The following is a 19,445-nucleotide window of genomic DNA, read 5'->3' as shown; positions in this document are numbered from 1 at the left end:
GTGATGCTTGTGCACTGTGCTACTTTGCATCCCCTTTCAATGGCATCCTAATAAATCTTTATACTTTTTTCCTAAACAAAAAAGACGTGATGCTTGTAAATCACCTAATACACTGATATGTAGTGAATGCTCAAAGAAAATATTAGCTATTATGCTCACTTAAAATTAAGAATTGTTGGAGCAAAAAAAAAAAAAGAATTGCTGGAGCAAAGCAGAATTATAGTCATCTTAAAGTCATCCCTTTCTGAGGTCAGGAACCCCTTTGAGAAATTAATGAAAATTATGGGTTTCTTTCCTGAGGGGAAAAAAAACCATACATACACAAAGTTTTGTTCATTTCTATCTTTTTTTCTCTCTTAAAACCCTGTTTTGTGTTGGGTATTTTTAGGTAGGGTCTCACGAACTATTTAGTCAGGCTAGTTGGCACCTGAGATCCTCCTGATCTCTGCCTCCTGCTCAGCAGTGTGTTGGGGTATTTTCAAGATAGGGTCTTGCGAACTATTTGCCCAAGCTCGCTTCCTGATCTCTGCCTCCTGAGTAGCTGGGATTACAGGTGTGGGCCACTGGCGCCCAGCTCTTGCTCATTTCTTTTTCTGGAGGGGAGGGGAGGTGGGACTAGGGTTTGAACTCAGGGCTTTGAGCTTGTACAGCAGGCACTCTGCTGCTTGAGCCACACCTCCAGTCTGCTCATTTCTTAAAGTCTGAAAATGTTGAAGAAGTGAATGGATGAATGTGTGTTAATGAGAGATTAACCCAGCCGAAGCCAACCTTGCTCTCTCCCTCTTGGTATGGCCCCACATCTTGGGTTCCCTAGCCATCATCTCCAAGACCCATGAGACAGAGGTGGAGTAAGATCAGCTTTATTATTGGCATAAAGGCAGGGATGTGGTAATAGTGCCAGGCGATAGTGCCAGGCCCTTCTGTGGCTGAGGGGAAGCCAGCTTGTCAGCCAGCACCGATCCACCTAGCTGGTCCTCCCGATGAGGTCCAGGGCTCCAGGTGCCTCTGGCTTTCAGCAGTGGGTGAGCAGGCAAGCAGATCGAAAGGCATTGTATATGTGGCCTCCTTATGGCTGTTCTGGACCTGTGGTTGGACTGGGGTTGGCAGGGGGTGGGGGCCGAGGCTGGATGTCCCTGGTACGCATGTAGGATAGCAGCTGCTCTGGGATCTCAGCCAACACATCTTTGGCCAGCCGTGCCATGCTTAGTACCTGATTTCCAGATCTGTCGACATAGTCTCGGAAGGGAACAAACTGGGACAGACATAGACAGGAAGCTGTAGGCCGTGGTCAGAGGAGGGGGCAGGTAGGGAGGCTTCATTTCTGAAGCTCAGTGTCTCTTTAGGAACATCACACTCTTTTTCCTAATCTTGGAATTTTCTACATTTGTTTTCTCTCCACTCACTTTTTTTTTTTTCACTTTATATTCAACCTTGACCCACTCCAATTTGGCTTCATGCAGTCCAGTGAAGCTGCAGTTGCTGATGTCATTGATAGTCACATGCTAATCAATTAGTCTAGTGGGCAATAGTTTTCAGTCTTCATTTTGTTGAACTTCTCTTTAGCTTTCTGTTATGTTTGAACATAATCCTTCTGACTCAGCCCACTCTTGACACTATACTCTTCTGATTTTTTTCCTATCTTTTGGGAAGCTCCTCTCCACCCCGTATTCCTTTGGGTCTAAAATCTAGTCTGTCTGTCTGTCTGTCTTTTTCTCTCTCTCAGCTCTTTCTGTGTGATTTCATGTACTTGCATCACTTTAAGAACTTTCCTGCAGGGAATTACAGTAGGCCAGGCGAAGGGTGGGGAGTTGGACAGGATGAGGGGCCAGAGAAGAGTAGAAGCAGGAGCCAGAAGGAAGGGAGCCTAAAAAGGGGAGGAAGCCCCAGGGATGACATTAGGATAAGCAGTATGAGGAGTCAGAGAGAAGCTGGGAAGGAGAGGAGGCAGTTGGGCCAAGAAGGGGGAGGAACAGGCAGCTAGGGAAGGAAGGGTAATAAAGAGAGGGAGGAGTGGAAAAGAAGAAGAAAACTATTCCCTGGTGAGTCACAAATATTTATCTCGACCCCTAGCCTGTTTATTATTTTTTTGTTTTGTTTTGAGAGAGTCTTCCTGTGTTGCCTAGACTGGTCTCAAACTCCTGGGCTTAAGTTATTCTCCCGAGTAGCTGCGACTACAGCCACTGTGCTGAGCCCTGGCCTCTTTTTTAAGATTCAGAACCACATAGTTAGTTGCCTATATTTTCCATTTAGCTGTCACAGATTCTTCAAACCTAATGAAGTCTAGCTCTTCCCACACACCTCCTCCAGCTCTCCCCTTCCAATCAATGGGACCATCACTCAACTCATGCTTGAGGACTTATCCTTGAAATCCCCCTCACTCCTTATCACCATGTAAACAAATCATTGAGTCTTCTCTTTTTGGTGGTACTGGGGGTTGAACTCAGGACTTTGTGCTTACAAAGTAGATACTTTACCACTTGAGCCACACCTCCAATATATTTTGCTCTGGTTATTTAGTCTCATAAACTATTTGCCCAGGCTAGCCTTGAACCAGAATCTCAATCCTCAGATCTCAACTTTCTCAGCAACTAGAATTACAGGTGTGAGCTGTGAACTGGTTCCTGACTCATAACATCTTAAATATCTTTTTGGTGTTTTTTTTTGCGACAGGGTCTTGCTATATAGCCTAGGCTGGCCTTGAACTTGGGTCCCTCTGGCCTTAGCCTCCTATGTGCTGAGGTACAGGTGTGCACCACCATGCCCAGCTCTCAAATATCCTTTGAACCTACTACTCTCTTCATCCCCACAGCTTCTACCTTCACCCAGATCCTTATCATCTCTGCAGATTACTACTGGATCTACCTGCCTTCTCCTCACCTGCACAGTCCACCCTCTGCGCAGCAGCCAGAGAGATTCTTTTAAAATGCAAGTCTAATCCTTCAAAAGCATTAGAACAAAACCCCAGTTGCTCACCATGCCAGGAAAGGCTCCCTCCTCCTTTTTGTGGATCCTGCCACCCTTGTCTGGGATTCTTGACCTTCTCACTTGCTGCTTCTCTGCTTGTAAGGCTTCTACCTCCTTCAAGCCTCAGCTCAAGTGTCATTTCCTCACAGAAGCCTTCTCTGATTACTAAATCAGCTTCCCTGCTATTGGCTGTTACAGTGGCATTTGCTAGTCCTCTGGAGCACTTATCACAATTGAATCAGGTATTTAGCTGTGTGATTGTTTATAACTGGTTGTCTCCATTAGAGGGCAGGGACCATGGATCCACCAGGGTAGCAGCAACTTTCTGGTTTGTCACATTCAGTGAATGAGAAAGGAAAGAATGAGGGGAGAAAGGCTGGCTACTGAGAAGGCGGTAAGGGAAAGTGGTTACTACTTAGCCTCTCCTTTCCACTGTGCCTCTCGGCATTACCACCACCCCAGGGTCAGGGCTACCTGAACAATGTCCCGCTCTGCATAACGTCCCCTGGAGGACACACGCACATCATCACCGTCCAACTCTTCCATTGCTGTAGAAAAGACACCCTCAGCTGATTGGCCTTTCCAACCCTAACCCAGGCTTCCCCTTCCGTCTTAGCTCCCTTTCAGAGTTATCATGAGAATGCCTAATGGTTGCATTAAAGTCCTTACAAATACTACACACTGTTATAGAATTATTATTACTATGCCTTCCCACACATTCTTTCCACCTAAGAACATCAGAGGGAAAGTATCTCTGTCATGAGTCTCCTTGGTTATGAAGACGAAACAGAGTTGGGAAGGTTTGTGATTTAACCCAAGTCCCACAGGGTTAGCCATCCTATTTTCCTGTGAGGCAGGAGTCCCCTCCTTCTTCTCCCCAGTTCTTCATCCCACTCATGGTTACCCTCCATACTACTTACCCTCAAACATGGCTGGTCCCACACCAACAATAATGATAGACATGGGCAGCGAGGAGGCCTGTGGGGGGGAAAGGGGAATTTTTGGGGGTAATCAGCCATAACAAGGAGGTGACTGTTGGAGAGAATTTTCTCTGCATGTTGTATGCACATCTTGTGAGTACAGTCACCAATTCTCTTTGTTCTAGGCTATTTTTTGAAGGATGTACATACATCAAAAAACCTGGAAATACACAGTGTCATCTTCTAGAGTAGAAGGCAGGTCTGTTTACTATCCAGTATAATAATAATTTTTTTTAGGAGAAAGCAAAGATTTATTGGGACACCATTGAAAAAGATAGAATGGTAGGCAGCTATGCAAAGGAGCACAGCACCCCAGTAAGGTCTCCCACCAGAACAAAGGACATTATGCTTCCTGCCCATTATAAAAGATTTGCCTTCCCTAAACTCAGGGTTCCTATCCTGTAATGCAACCCATAGTGGGTGTCATACAGCACTCCATATACTCCAGGTATTGCTTTTGCTGAGAATAACAAAGTCCTCTGTCTCTGATCCCAGAGTGCTGTGTTTTCTGCCAGCATCCATGAAACTGGCAGAAAAACTTGTTATAAGTAGGATAAAAATCTCAACCCCTTCACAGTTTTGACAATGATCTCCCCCTGCCAAGCCTTCCTTCTCAGACTCACACTGACAATGGCCTCTTTGGTCTGTGTCATGTCAGAGATGACCCCATCAGTGATGATGAGCAGAACATAGTACTGGGAACCATCAGATATCTTGGCTGCAGCCCTGCATAAGAGAACAAGATCAGAATCTAGCTAAAAGTACACAGGCCATGGGAACACTCCCACCCCACAGCTTCCACATCCAGTGTGTGCACAGTGAGCAAGATCTGGGGCTTCTGTAGCCCAGCTTTCTTTACCAGACCTGACTGCCACACCCTGCCTGCCTTCTCTGCAGTAATATTAATTAATGTGTTTATTAATTGGCGGATCTGGGGTTCGAACTCAAGGCTTTGAGTTTGGAAAGTAGATGCTCTTCAACTTGAGCCACACCTCCAGTCCATTTTGCTCTTGTTATTTTGGAGATACGGTCTTGTGAACTATTTGTCCTGGCTGGCCTCAAACCACAATCCTCCTGATCTTGGCCTCCCAAGTAGCTAGGATTTAAAAACAAACAAAAACTCAATAAAGAATAGCTGGGGGTGTACCTCAAGTGGCAGAAAACCTGCCTAGAAAGCATGAGGCTGAGTTCAAACCCCAGTACCATCAAAAAAACCCAACCAACCGACCAACAAACAAACAAGTAGCTAGGATTAGGCATGAATCATTGGTGTTCGGCAAATAATATTTATTGATCACTTTTATGTTAGGCACTAGAGACACGGGGCAGAAAGCAAATCTTTCCACCATCCATCTAAAAGGAGGCAGATATTAACCCAGCGATCACAAAAAGAGGTATAAAACTACATCTGTGATGAGCAATTGATGGATGCTCTGACATGCGCTGTAGGGGATCCAAACCTTGTGCAAGTCAGTGAAGACTTCTCTAAGGAAGTGCTGTTTGAGGATGGAGGAGAGACTAAAGTTGAAGGAGGGATTAATTCCAGGTGGAGGCACAGCATGGACAATGCCCTGAGGTGGGGCTGCAGGAAGCCCACCTTGTCCAGAGGTCAGAAAGTAGACCATGTGGCTGCAGGGACACAGAGACCAGACCACCCCTGGCCTTATCAAACTCTGGGAGGATTCCGACTTACACAAGGGCAGGGGCGAAGTAGCTCTGCAGAATCAAGTAGTTCTGGCTCAGAGTGCACAGGGCCCAGGACAGGAGTGGGATCCTCATCTCCCTTCTTTCACCCACCTCTTCTCTTTCCCATCTCCCCTGATGACCACATCTGTTGTCCACAGTCCCTATCAGCTGCTCTGACAGCTGGTCCATGAGCTGCTTTTCCTTCTTTTACTATCAGTCTTTGGATCCAGGAGTTTTCCATCTGGAAGGACTTCAGAAGTCACTGACTCTGGTCCCCTTATTTTACATATATGAAACAAATAAGACCTAGAGAAGGCACAAGCAGTGGGCACAACACAGGATGGAACTATGCTGCCTAATAAGGTGGCCCTAGATACCTGTGGGTATAGACATTTAAGTTAAATTGAGTTACACCTTCAGTTCCTTGGTGACTCCAGAAATCTCTCATGTACTCAATATCCACATGTGGCTGCTGGATACCATGTTGGACACTACAGATTCAGACCATTTCCATCATTGCAGAAAGTTCCATTTGATGGTGTTGGTATTTAAGCCTGATTTCAGAGGTTGGAGAAGGCATGGAAAAAATGCAGAATTAAGTAGCTCTGGGTCAGAGTGCACAGGGCCCAGGACAGGAGTGGGTCAGGATCCTCATGTTCCTGCTTAACAGCCTCTTCTCCCACTTCCTGAATTATGGCCCCGTCCTCCTAGGCCTAGCCTACAACTATCTCTTGTCATTCACTGATTTCATGTAGAGTCATTGTACATCTGCTATGTGTCAGTGCTGAGCATGCAGCAGGGAATAGGATATTGTTCTAGGGGAGACAGATGCTTGCACACTAGGATGCATTTAAGTTAGGGCTTTGAGGATGTGACAGCTAGTGGAGTCTTGAAAAATGAGTGGGGTTTAGCTAGGTGATGAATGTGTGTGTGTGTGTGTGTGTGTGATTAGAGGGTAAAGTAAAAGGTGTTCCAGAGGGAGAATGGCAAGTGTACAGAGAGAACGTTCTAGGAGTTGCATAAGGAACTACAGAGGAGAGATGAAGCTGGTGCCATGGGATGTGTGAACTTGAGGCAGTGGTGTCATGGAAGGGTCTGGAAATACGGGAGGTTCATCTTAGATTCCCTGTAGCTGCCTTGCATTCCCAAGGCCATTAAGATCTAAGTTGACTGAGAAGATGGTGACTAGCATGGGGAGGTCAATGTGTGCCCTACTTGGCTGTAGGGTGGGGAAACAACAGTCAGTCCTTTGTGATCATTAAAGTCACAACCACACACTTGATGGATGTGGTCTAATTGAGTCCTCACTGCCTTTCTAAGGGGTGGACATGCTCTTTATTCCTATTATAAAATGAGAAAACTGAAGTTCAGAGATAGTAAACAAATGTTAAGGGACAGTGAAACCGGAGTCCAAGCCTGCATTTGACCAGGAGAGCCAAAAGTCCAAGCTCTTGGTCCCGCCAGTCTCCTTCTCTGGCCTGCTCCCTGGACTCTTGTCCATCTGCACCTCCTACTCCAGTCAGATCCAACTGTGTAGTGTCTCCTGAACTTCCCTGTTTGTGCCTTCGTGCTTTTTAAAAGCCTTCTTTCTACTAGGACTCCTTGCTCCCCTTCTTCTGATGAAGTCAACCACTCTAGCCCAGCTGATCAGTCTTCTCTATGGCAGGACTGTGCCCCTCCATCCTCTAGGATACAGCCCTGCCCTCCAACAAGAGCTGTCTGCTTATCCAAGAGGGTTCTCACATTCTTGGGGTACTGAGAGGACCCAAGGATACATCCATCCTGCTTCACAGTCTTGCAGATGATATAAGTGCACTTAAAACACCTTAAAAACTTTTCAGGTAAACATAAATGGAATGTGAGAAGAATATAAAATTTGCATTAATTTGTAGGATGAAATATGGAGACTTCAAAGACATTCTTATCCTGGCTGCTTTTAGTTGGGCCCCAGGTTCCCTCAGGGATGCAGTCTCTTGCCTTTGCCAACAGGCAACTTGCTAGAAAAGTCTGGGAAGCTTTGGACTACAGAAGGTAATGATTTATTTATGTTTCTGTCTTTGTCTCCTGAACCAAGGCAGGAGCTCCCAAGGGTAGGGACTAGATCTGATTCATCTGTGATCTCCAGTGCCCCAGCAGAGAACTGAGCATACAGCAGATGTCCTTTGAATAGTAATAATGATAATATTAGTAACAGTAATAGCTAATGCTTGCATGTGGCAAGTTCTGTTCTAAGTGCTAGATACACGTTAACAAGTCCTCACAACAAACCCATAATGTAGACATCATTATTATCTCCAGTTTACAAATTAAGAAACAGGCACAGAAAGATAAAGAGTCGGACTGGTGGAGTGGCTTAAGTGATAAAAGCACCTGCCTAGCAAGCGAGGCCCTGAGTCCAAACCCCAGTGCTGACAAAAAAAAAAAAAAAAAACTTGAGGAAAGAGTCATAGCTGGGCACCAGTGGCTCATGCCTGTAATCCTAACCACTCAGGAGGCAGAGATCAGGATGGCAGTTCAAAGCCTGACCAGACTTGAAAATAAAGACCCTATCTCGAAAATACCCAACACAAAAAAGGGATGACAGAGTGGCTCAAGTGATAGAGAGCCTGCCTAGCAAGCATGAGGCCCTGAGTTCAAACTCCAAACCAGCAAAAAAAAAAAAAAAAGGAGAAGAAGACACATCCATCATTACACCACCTTGCAGGAATGAAAGAGCCTTGAAGAGGCTGAGTTGCTTAAGGTCACATAGCTAGTGCATAGTAAACCCAGGATCACAGTCACATACGATCCAAAGCTAGTATCTTCACCATTGTACTATGTAGATGCTTGTCTCTCTTTTGTAAACTCAAAGCCACATCTAGGCCTAGGTTTTCATTCCTGGGGAGCAGGTTGGAGTAGTTTATCGACACCTTCTCTAGCCCAGAGTATGCTCTTTGTACCCTAGCCTGGCTAACACTGAACCTTTCCCCTCTCTCCACACCCACGTTCACTTACAGAGGTCTTGACTGTCTTTGGGGAGTCAGTCCCCTGTTTGTGTCTCATAATTTCCCCCAAGTCCCACCCAGTCCCCTTACCTGGCCACCTGATTGATGACGGGAGCAAAGTAGGTAGGCCCGTAGAGCTGCACCGTGCGCAGGCTCTGGAAATAGCTCTCCAGTACACCCTCGATGCCTGCACAGTTGGGGTCTTCATCATTGTTGTTCTGTCAAAGGAGATGTCCTGTCAAGCTAAGCCCATGCAGGGTATGCCCAGGAGTGCTCTGATCCCATCTTTCCCTTTCAAGCTCCCCTCCAAACGCAGCCCTCCCCACCCTGCCACCCTCTCATAGCTTCCTGCTTCCTTCTAGCCTTTGCCCATCAAATAAATGTAAACAGAAGACATTCATCAATTTGGTGGGCCAGAACATACCAGGGGGAACTGGTGGGAGATTCGCCCCTCTGGGGGCAACTTGGCTCCAAAGCCATAGGCTGGAAAGAGCTTGTCACTGTCATAGTCCTGGATGATCTCTCCCACTGCCTTGAGGGCCATGGCATAGGCGCTGAGCTGATAGGGACTCATGTAGTGCAGGGAGGTAGGCTGCAGCGGATTCCCTGTAGGGACATGGGCCCGAGCCTCATGGTCTCCTGGGTCATCCATGAATTCACCTGCTTCTCTTTTTATGCATCCAGCCCCCTATCCATTTATACACCCTCAATCCATGTACTCCTTCTTTTATTCATCTGGACACTCAACTGTCCCTATGTCTATTCATCCATATCTACATTCTGTTATTGAGCTGTTCATCCACCACCCATCCTTTCATACACTTGCATACCAGTCATTTTTCCTTCCTTTCCTTCCAACCATATTATTTTATCCATTCAGCCATCCCTATCCATCCCATTCATTTAGTTGTCTATTCTCATATACCTCCATTCCCGTTTGCTGACTTGTTCCCCTATTTACTTATCTGTTATTTCTTCAGTTTAAAATAGCTGTGTATTTGTCCATCCATATGCCCATCCATGCATCCACTTGTCCAACCTATTGTACTCACTCACCAACCATCTCCCCACTGTCTGTTCATTGATTGACTCACTGGTTAATCAGTAGCCTATTCACTTATCCATCTCTCCTTATACCACTATTCTCTTGCATTCATTTACTTAACTCATGCACTAGTTGAGCTATCTCTCCTTTTGACTTTACTTGCTCTATCTACAAATTTATTTTCCTATGCCTTCTGCCCACTTTGCACCCAATAGTTTCCCTCCACCTCTCCTATCCAAATCATCCTAGTTGGGCTTTACATAAATGTGGGCTTTTGAGTAGGTAAACCCTTCTCCCCTGGCAAGAGTCTAAGCTAATCTCTAAAGACTCTTTTAGGGTCCTTCCAGCCTTTATTCCCGTCCTCACCATTGGAAGCTGTGAAGTCAATAGCTACTGTGAAGTTCAGCTGTGTCCTGTTGGGGAAGTAGATGGGTTGAGTAAGGAGGGACTAATATCTATTACACAAGTTATTTCTAAAACACTAGTGTGCACACAGATGGCTTGGGGACTTATGCTAAACTGCAGATTCTCATCCAGGCAGTCTGGGTGGAGCCAACAAATTCCCAAGTGATGCTGATGTTGCTGGTATATGGACCACACTTTGGGGAGGAGACTTTAATGTCTACTCTGTAACAAGTATATTGTATGTCATTTAATTTAACCATGTTGATAGCCCTGAAGTAATAATTGTGGAGAAAAGTGAGACTCAGAGAAGCAAAGCCCATTTCCCAGGTCTGCCTGCCTCCATTGAACCAAGCAAAATATCACCTGTAGATCTGCTTGGCTTTCTCTCTCTCTTGGTTTCTCCCTCTTGTCTGGCCATAACTTTTTTTTTTGTGTGTGTGTGTGTGTGTGTGTGTGCGCACTAAGGATTGAAATCAGGACCTCATGAGTGCAAAGCACATGCTCTACCACTGAGATGTACCTCCAACCCCTAGCAATAACTTTTAAACCTGGCCCCATTCAGGTTCGTGTGGCCACCATTGGAGACCACTGGTCTGGCAGCCATCTTCCAATGGGAGAGACTGGAAGCTAGGAACGGAAGGCAGCACCGTGAACAGAAGTAGGAGGGGTGATGTTCTGCACTTCAGTACCTTACAGTTTTTGTCCATGATCTCATTGGGCCCTGACCATTCATAAACAAGAAAAGCCATTGCTGGGCTTTCAGACCAGAGCTTGACCTATGACTCACCCTCCCTTGATGTAATCAACAAAAGTGAATTCTGAGTCCACCGAGAAGGAGAGCAGCGTCACCTGTGGGACAGAAGAGGTGGCCCTGCCACTTTGGAAAGGGCAGGTGGGTTAGCAGAAGGGAGAGAAGCATAGCAGAGCTTTGAAGAGGGGCACATGATTCCGCCCCCGTCCCAACTTGTCCCACCCTGTTCATTTTCTGAAAGGAAAAATAGGGAAGCTGTCAAAAACATACTTAGATTTCCAAAAATATATTAAATTTGGAAGTGCAACTTAAGGTTTTTTTTTAATTCTACAAAATGTAAAGATCAAGTTCTTTCCTGGGTGAGATAAAACAAAACCCAAAACAAAAATAATGAAAACTTCAGTGGTGCCGCCTTGTGCCCAGCATTACTATTTCCAGGTAATTTGTGCCCACTGTCTTCCCCAACCCCCAATATTTGTCATGTATGTCAGTGGGGCAGAAACAGAAGGATCTGTGGGGTGGGGTGTCAGAGCTCCAGGGAGCACTCACGGTTCCCGAGTTGACATATTTCTTTTTCTTACATTTCTTCCGAGGATTAAGTACCTAAGTAGAGGAAGATGCCAGTAATGGTGGGAAATGAAGGGAGCTGTAACCAAACATCCAGGGATGAAGGAACTGGGCAACCTGTCAGGGTTAGAGCTCTCACCTCATACACTGTGAACTGGTTCTGGGCTTTGCTCAGCTCCCGGTAGCTGGTGGTGAATTCACCAATGAAATCATGGCTGCAATGAAGCCAGGGGTGGGTAAGCAGCAGCTGCTGCTGGTATGGAGCCACGTTTGAATCCATCATTTATTTCCCCTGTCCTAAGCTCATACCTGGGCTGCAGGGCAGTAAAGCTGGTGCCAGACAGGGAAGAAAAGGAAGGAACTAGTGTTCCAGAGAGATAACTAAGGAGATTAGTTCTACTCAAGACCCTGGCATCTGTCATCATTCTCTGACTCCCGAGACTGTGTTGGGATTCCTATGAATGTCCCACACATTATAGGAAACTGCTTGGGTTAAGTACAGGAGAAAGGGGTGCGGTGCAGTTCTACCTTCCATCTCGGTCCCAGTCATATACGTCAATCTTCACTGTTCTGAAATACACAAGATAAACCATAGGCTGGATGTGGTTGATCAGTCCCAGAGACACTCCCATACACTCAGCCCTACACACGTCCTTTCCACCAATTCTCACAGACCCATCTGTCACTCATCCACAAGTTCATCCATTTGTTAGTCATCCATCATCTGTCTGTCCATTAATCTATCCATCAGTCCAGTTATCCAACTTGTTTCCATTCATCCTCATCCCTCTATGCACTCACCAGTCCTCTTATACGTTCATCCACATACCCATTCAACCATTCACCAGTTTATCTACCTATCTGACTCTTTTTTGTGTATCTGCTCATTCATTGTTCTTCTGTTCTTTCACCACCCCCCAGTCCTTCACTCTGGGGCCCAGGTCCTGGTACCCTCACTCCCCAGCTTATGCTGAAGCAGACCTGTCATAGTCTCCATTGCACAGGGCACGCACAGGGATGCTGAAAGGCTGCCACACAGGATTCAGTGTGTTTTTCACAACCTCTGTCTTGTGGCAGATGGTGAACCTGGAGGGGAGTAGGAGATTGGAATCCACCCTGGCAGTAGAACTGAGTCCAGAGACACAACCCAATACTCTTGGAAGGCCTGAGATTCCCCACTTGTTAAGCACATGCTGCACACTAGCCTAAAAGCCATGATGGCGGTGACTCACGTGCCATCCTCATTGCTCCTGTAGAACACAAGGAAGGGGTCTGATTTCCCAAAGAAGTCCTTCTTGTCAAGCTTGTTTGCACACAGCTGCATGGTGGCGATGTCCTGGGGGTGAATAAGATTAAGCTGCTGAGAGCCAAACTTCCCATAGCCTTCAGACAGTCCACTGAAGGGAGTCGGGGGAGAGAAGGGGGCTCCTGGGTCTAAGCACAGGGCCATTACTGACCCGGCAATTGCTAAGCTCCTCTGCGGTCAGCAGTATGGTCCCACACTTCTTGCCTGGTACACCCCTGGAAGCAGAAAAGGCCTCTTAGTGAGGAGAGAGGGTAGACAACAAGGACTGGGGTGGCCATTCTTGGATTGGGTGGGCCAGGGGATTCAATTTGCCATTTTCTGACAGCCCCCTAAGTATGTCCCCTTCTGTCCTGGGTGGCTCCTGGTGGGGAAAGGCTTGAATTTGACTTGGAAGAGGTCTGCAGTCTGATAGGAAGAAGCTAGACTAGCCTAAGGGGACCTCTTGTAACAGTAGTGTGAGAAAGACATGGGACTTAGAATTGGTGGATGCAGGCTAGATTTTTATGATGTTCAAACTATGAGACCCTCAGCAAGTTATTCCATCTTTTGGGGCCTTACTTTTCCCCTCCTTGAAATGGGATCATGACCACCTGTGAAGGGCTGTGAATAATCTGAATGAGTGCATGGAAGGAGGAGAAATCTCTCATCATTATAGATATGAAATATGTGTTCTTCAAAGCAGACATTGGTACCCACTCTATGCCGAGTGCTATGCTAGATACGAATTGGCCATCTGGCATGCTGCAGCTCTGCTAGCCCTCGGGGAGCTTCTAGAAGGAAGTGCAATGTCAAAGGCAATAGAATAGAATTTCTATCCAGACCCAGGGGAAAAGGGCCGGTTTGCTAAGTCAAGATGCTTTGTTTTTTTTTAAGACAGTGATGAGTGAGATTTTAAAAAAAAAGAAGAAAGAAAAGGGACCTCACGTGGAGGCGCAGACCTAACTCGCAGAACTCTGGAGGCTGAGGCAGAAGGACAGAATGATTAGAAGTTAGGTCAGCCTGGGCTAAATAGTAAGACCCTGTCTCAAAACAAAAATAAGCAAGCAAAAAGGGACACTTCCATGTGCTTAAAGGGTGTGTACAGGAACCCCCACTCCAAATTTGCCTTGGGTCCCCAAGCAGTAAAGGATGTTTTTGATACAGGGCTGTGAACCCGATGCCCCAAGGAATCCAGAGTGTGTTAGAGAGAAAGTGAGTTCAGGAGGGTCCTGGCTTGCAGCCTGCCTCTCACTTGCTATGTGATTTTCCCCATCTTTAAAATGGGTATGTTGAACTATTTCTTTGGCTCCTTCAAATCCTTAACTCCTTGATATTCTCCCTCCCCTCCTCACCCAGTGTGGGGGAAGAGCACTGACTAGTACTCTTGCTGCTGCCTCTTTTCCTGGGCCCTTCTCTCACTGTGATGCACGTATTTTGGAGAACCACAGCCCTAATTAAATTCAACTGTCTGATCTGTATGGGACCCATGCAACTGTATATGGCCAGAGGAAAGCACACAATCATGAGAGCTGGTCTTGCTTTCAAATGTATGGCCCCAAACCTAGAAGGTCGTAAATGCTGTGTGATAATCACACTGTACATCCCATGGCCTTTCACTTTCCAGTTCTGTACATGGCAGTTTTACTCCCCTTCTCTCCTCAAATCCCCAAGGTGCACTTCCCCATCCTCACTCAGTCAGTGACCTTATTTCCTACTCTCTGACAAACTGAAGCAACCAGAAGAGAAAGTCCACCCACCACCACACCTACCTAGTCAGCCAGTGTCTTCATCCACACGTGGTGCCTTCCTACGGCTGCTATAAATGAAATGTCCTCTGCTGTCTACTATATTCCACACCATCTCATCTGCACAAGGCCATAGTGCTAGCAATTCTCTTTTTATTACATCAGAATTCCAGTTTTACTCATTAACATATAAACACAGTATAATTTTTCTCATGTTAAAAAATTACAAACCTAGCTGGGTGTGGTGGTATACATCTGTTATCCCAGCACTTGGGAGCCTGAAGCAGGAGGATCTTGAGTTCAAGGCCATCTTGGGCTATACAGTGAGACCATGTCTCAAAAAGCAGCTGGATGCCAGTAGCTCATGCCTGTAATCTTAACTATTTGGGAGCTGCGATTAGGAATATCGTGGTTCAAGGCCAGTCTGATAACAGTTCTCATAGACCGTGTCTTCAAAATAACCAAAGCAAATTGGACTGGAAGTGTGACTCAAGCAGTAGAGTGCCTGCTTTGCAAGCACAAAGCCTTGCATTCAAACCCCACTCCCACCAAAAAAGAGAAAAAAAAAAACAAAACCAAAGCCAAAACAACAAAACTATTCTGATACCACTTTCTGCTCCTGCCACTTCTTTTTTTCATTTTCAGGAAAACTCTTGAAAGGTTCCTTGACTCCTGTCTCCCTTGTCCAACCTTCAGAGTCACCAGTAATCAACATCTTGCTAAATCCAGTTCACAATACACATTTTATTTGACCTGCGGTTATCTTTCGACAGAGTCTGTTTGGTCAGAGTCTCCTTTTTCTTCTTCTTTTTTTTTTTTTGGCAGTTCTGGGATTGAACCCACAACCTCATACATACTAACCAAGTGCTCTACCTCTGAGCTATACCCCTAGACCCTTCCTTTTTGTTTTTTTGAGACAGGAGCTCATATGTAGCCCAGGCTGGCCTTGAACTTATGATTCTCCTGCTTCTGCCACCTGAGTGCTAAGATTATAGATGTATGCCACCACACCTGGCTACCCACTTCTTATTAAAAAAAAATAAGCCAAATTTTTTTTATTGCAATGTGGCCATTTTTGTGAGAGGGAGAGGGAGCTTAATCTTAAAACAATCTTAAAACAATATTCTACTTAGGGCTCTTTTATATAGCTATTGATGTCATGACCGAGATTTCAAACTACATTTGCTATTATGACTGATATTCAAAATATCCTTAGTGTTGCAAGACTCGTGGTAAACATAACACTCCTAAACTTAGCAGCGTATGTTCAGTGGAAAACAAGAAGGCATTAATAGCAGCTCTTTGTGCTTAGCAAGTGTGAGGCCCTGAGTTCAAACCCCAGTGCCACCAGGAAAAAAAAAAAAACACCCAAAAAACAGCTCTTTCTTTTAAGAAGATATGCAGGTCACAAGAATGAAAAAAATTCTCCTGGCCATAGAAGAACATGTAAGCATCCACGTTTCAAGTACGATATTGTCTGTTTGATGCCTCCACTTGATGTCTAATAGAACATCCAAAACTCAGCAGTCACACTGAACTCCTAATTGGAAAATCCCAACCCCCCCACCTGGCTCTTTTAAGAAACTGTTTTTAAGAAAAACTATTTCAATTGGTAGCACAATTCCATATTTCTTGTTGTTCAAGCCAAAGATATTGACCTCTGATAAACTGCTCTTTTCCTTTCACATCCATATTCAGTCTGTCAGGAATCTATCAGTTTCACCTTCAAAATATATCTAGACTCTGACCACTTCTCCCCTCCTTCACTACTTTTTACCTTGGATAATTTACTTCTTTTTTGCAGTACTGGGGATTCTTTGCAGAACTAAGGGCTTTGTGCTTGCTAGGCAAGTGCTCTACCACTTGAGCCAAGTCCCCAGTCCTTTTGCTTGTAGATTGTCAGATAGGGCCTTGCACTTTTGCCTGGGGCCAGCCTCCAACAGAGATCCATCCTCCTATCTCCGCCTTCTGAATCAGGGGACCACAAGCACTGGCCACCACACCCGGCTGTAAAAGCCTTTCAATTGACTCTGCTTCTGCCTCTGTCCACCCAGGGTTTATTCTCAGCCCAGCAGTCAGCATAGTCAGATCACATCACTCCTCTACTCAGAACCCTCTGGTGACTTCCATCTTAGAGTAAAAGCTCAAGTCCTAAGAGTGGCTACAAGCCCCTAACTGGTAACTCTCCAACCTCACCCCTCCTGCCTTTCCCCACCCCCAACTTGGCTCTAGCCACACTGGCCTCCTGTTGCCCTGGTGGCCTCTGCCTGGGACATTGCTCCTCCACATGTGTGCACAGTTTATTCACTCTCTCACCTCCTTCAGCAGGTTGAATAGTGTACCACCCAGCATTTCCATTCCCCTACTCTGCTCTGCTTTTGTCCCCATTTGTAATGTACTTACTTACTGTGTCTATTTTGTACTGTCTCCCACCCCCACCCCTAACTAGAGTGGAAGCTGCCTGAAAGGAGGGGTCTTTGCTTTTGTCCACCATTGCAACTCTGGCCTCTTGAGAGATGGCTGACATAATAGAGTATGGGCCCAGCATAACTGGTGGAATGGGTGAATCTCTGGTGTCTGCAACAGGGTATGGCATATGAAATGGGTTCATTCGTATTTAGTTATTGAAGGTAAGGGCAATGCCTAAGGATTTTATTTAGTCTGGGAGAACTTCCCGGTGGAGATGGGCTTGGAAGTGACCAAGACTGAAGAAAACGGAAACTAATTTGAGGGAGCCCTAAAGATCCAACTTTCTCACAGGGATTTTAGAAGCTAGTGAAGGCTCCTGACCAGGGGCAGTTCTAACTGGGAGACTTGGAGGAGCCTGTCCCTCCCCTTTGCCCCTTCCCATTCAGCTCACGTGAGAGGTCGCTCCACACGGCTGCCCTGGCCTCCGATCACCTCTCCTAGGGCCAGAAACGCTTGTCCCAGGAAATCCTGCACCAGGACACGGAGTCAGCGGATGGGAAGGGGTATGGAGTCCCATCCCAGCCCTGGTGATGTTGCTCCTTGACCAGGGTAATAAGGAGGTGGCAGACAGTGCCAGAGCCACTGCCCGGCGTGCGCTTTAATTAGCTGGGATGGGGGAGGCGGTGCCTGCACACCAGCTCTGGTTCTTGGTCGGTCATGAGTCCGAGCTTGTTCTCATAATGCCATCCCACCCCTGTCCAGCCCCCGTCAGCCTCACCTTCTGCAGGTCCCAGCGGCAGCCAAGAAGGAAGAGAGCCAGTGAATAGGGGTGCAAGGAAGAGACCTGGGAAGGATCAGGAAGGGCTGAGGAGAGCGGGCTGGGAGCATGAAGAGGATGCGTCGAGGGGTGGGAAGAGCTCTTGGGAGGTGGCTTCATACATCTGAACGCCTTCTGCGTGCTGAGCCAGCCCGCGAGGGGCCCCTCGCTTACCGGTTTGGAGATGTTGGTTTTGGAGTCGACGTTGTACCTAGGAAGAGAGTGGGGCTGGTGGGAGAGAGGCTGGGAAAGGATTGGGCTCTGGGTCTTGGCTAAAATTGTGGGTGGAGGCTGGGGCAGCCTTGGGCCTGTATTCAAGTTGGGACAAAGCCTAGGCAGGAGTCTGCTGGGGGTGAAGTCATATGGGAGGTGGCTACAGCAGAGAGCAGAGTCGTGGGTAGGGCGGGGCTTGGGGAACGAACCGACAGGATGAGGTCTAAAGGCGGGGCCAACCCTGATGTGGGGGCGGGGCTAAGACCAGAGCGGAGCCCTTTGGAGTGGCACCAAGCTGGGCCTGGGGGAGGAGCCAAGCCGCGAGGCGAGGCGGGGGCGGGACCACCTAGAATTGCAGGAGGATTCAGGTCGGGAGGCGGGCCAAGCCAGAATTCTGGGCGGGGCCTCACACATCGAAGCGCAGATTTTGCTTTTCCTCAAAGAAATAGTCGAGGACGAACTTGCGCACGAAGTCTGGGTTCAGCGTGTTGTCAATCACCTCGGTCCGGCCGAACTGGGCGGGGGGGGGGGGGACGGAGGATCAGGGCGGGGTGTGCAGGGGGCAGGAGATTCCCGGGAGCGGCTCTGGGCTGGGAGGAGGCTCTCCACTCACCTCCCGCCACTCCTGGCTGGCCCGGCTCTGAGTGTAAAGCACCACCACTGCGGGTGGGGGCGGGGAAGGGAAGGATGTCAGGTCGGCCGGCACCCCACACTGCCCTCGCCCGCCCCCTTACCGCTATCCCAGTCCCCCCTCCCGCCTCGGAGCCCCGCTTACTGGGGTCAGACTTGGAGAAGGTGTCGAGGTCTAGCAGGTTCCTAGAGAAAAGCAACAGAAAGATAAGAAGGGTGGATCACTATGATGGAGTCCAGCACCTGGACGCTGCCTGCCTTTCCCCAATCACAATCCCCCAGCGTGCGTGCGTGTGTGTGTGTGTGTGTGTGTGTGTGTGTGTAAGGGGGGGGGTCCTAGCTGTCAGCACTCTGGACAGCACCGGAAATTTCTGCCCAGGATCCATACATACCTCTGCGAACTGGATGCATACGTGCCCGCACTGCCTGCAAGGGCCCAGGATGGGGGGGTTCGCTCCAGAACTTTGTCCTCCTGGGGCCCCGCAACCTACCCCTTGAGCCCGTAGACTAAGCCCTCTTTTGTGGGGTGGGGCTGCCCAAGGATACCCTCTCCTCGATCCCTCCAGACATTCCCGTCGCCGGCCGTGAGTCTCAGTCCCCATTCCTCTCCCGGAGTCCAGCCCCTGGACGCACGGCCCTTGGCTGCTTGGGTCTGGGGCAGTGCCAGTGCCTAAGCCCTCCCCAGCGCGGCCCGCTCACCGGCAGGACACGGTAATTTCAATCTTGGTGGCCGGGACGCTGCGCTCGGAGGCTCCGCCGAGAGACATGGCTGGTCGAGTGGCCAAAGCCGCGGGGGGCCAGCGAGAGCCCGGCCGCCTGGGCTAGGGGCAGCGGCAGCGGCGAGGCCGGCCCATGTGCTGCGGCGGCTGCTATCCCCCCTCCAGCCTGCGTGCGCTCCTGCCGCTCGCGCCCTGACTGTGGCCGCCGGCGGCAGCGGCTCCAGATGGCAGCACAGCCCCGCCCG

The 19,445-nt window shown here is 47.9% G+C and overlaps 1 protein-coding gene across 8 annotated transcripts; it reads right to left on the bottom strand.

Moving 5' to 3' along the window:
- Positions 1 to 844: 844 nt before the first annotated feature.
- Positions 845 to 19,392, bottom strand: Cpne9 (copine family member 9). 8 transcript variants are annotated; one of them, XM_074044344.1, is made up of 22 exons: positions 19,181 to 19,391; positions 18,627 to 18,667; positions 18,465 to 18,511; positions 18,262 to 18,365; positions 17,813 to 17,849; positions 17,600 to 17,665; positions 17,273 to 17,349; positions 12,840 to 12,903; positions 12,615 to 12,718; positions 12,364 to 12,468; positions 11,911 to 11,952; positions 11,692 to 11,712; positions 11,522 to 11,597; positions 11,365 to 11,418; positions 10,852 to 10,913; positions 10,026 to 10,072; positions 9,039 to 9,220; positions 8,705 to 8,832; positions 4,568 to 4,670; positions 3,885 to 3,942; positions 3,439 to 3,512; positions 845 to 1,252 (listed from the first exon to the last, which is right to left on the bottom strand). In XM_074044344.1, exons 1-22 carry the CDS (start codon positions 19,246 to 19,248, stop codon positions 1,067 to 1,069), a joined length of 1,746 nt encoding a protein of 581 aa, XP_073900445.1. In that variant the 5' UTR covers positions 19,249 to 19,391; the 3' UTR covers positions 845 to 1,066. The 8 variants fall into 8 exon arrangements, with proteins under 8 accessions (XP_073900445.1, XP_073900443.1, XP_073900446.1 ...); XM_074044342.1 differs by having other exon boundaries at positions 17,600 to 17,849; positions 19,181 to 19,392; XM_074044345.1 differs by lacking the exon at positions 17,600 to 17,665.
- Between the last annotated feature and the right edge of the window lie 53 nt (positions 19,393 to 19,445).

The sequence above is a fragment of the Castor canadensis genome, chromosome 10, assembly GCF_047511655.1.
Source record: "Castor canadensis chromosome 10, mCasCan1.hap1v2, whole genome shotgun sequence".
NCBI classification, from domain to species: Eukaryota; Metazoa; Chordata; class Mammalia; order Rodentia; family Castoridae; genus Castor; species Castor canadensis.
Note: the sequence above shows the minus strand (reverse complement) of the source record. Positions and strands in the feature narration are given on the sequence as shown.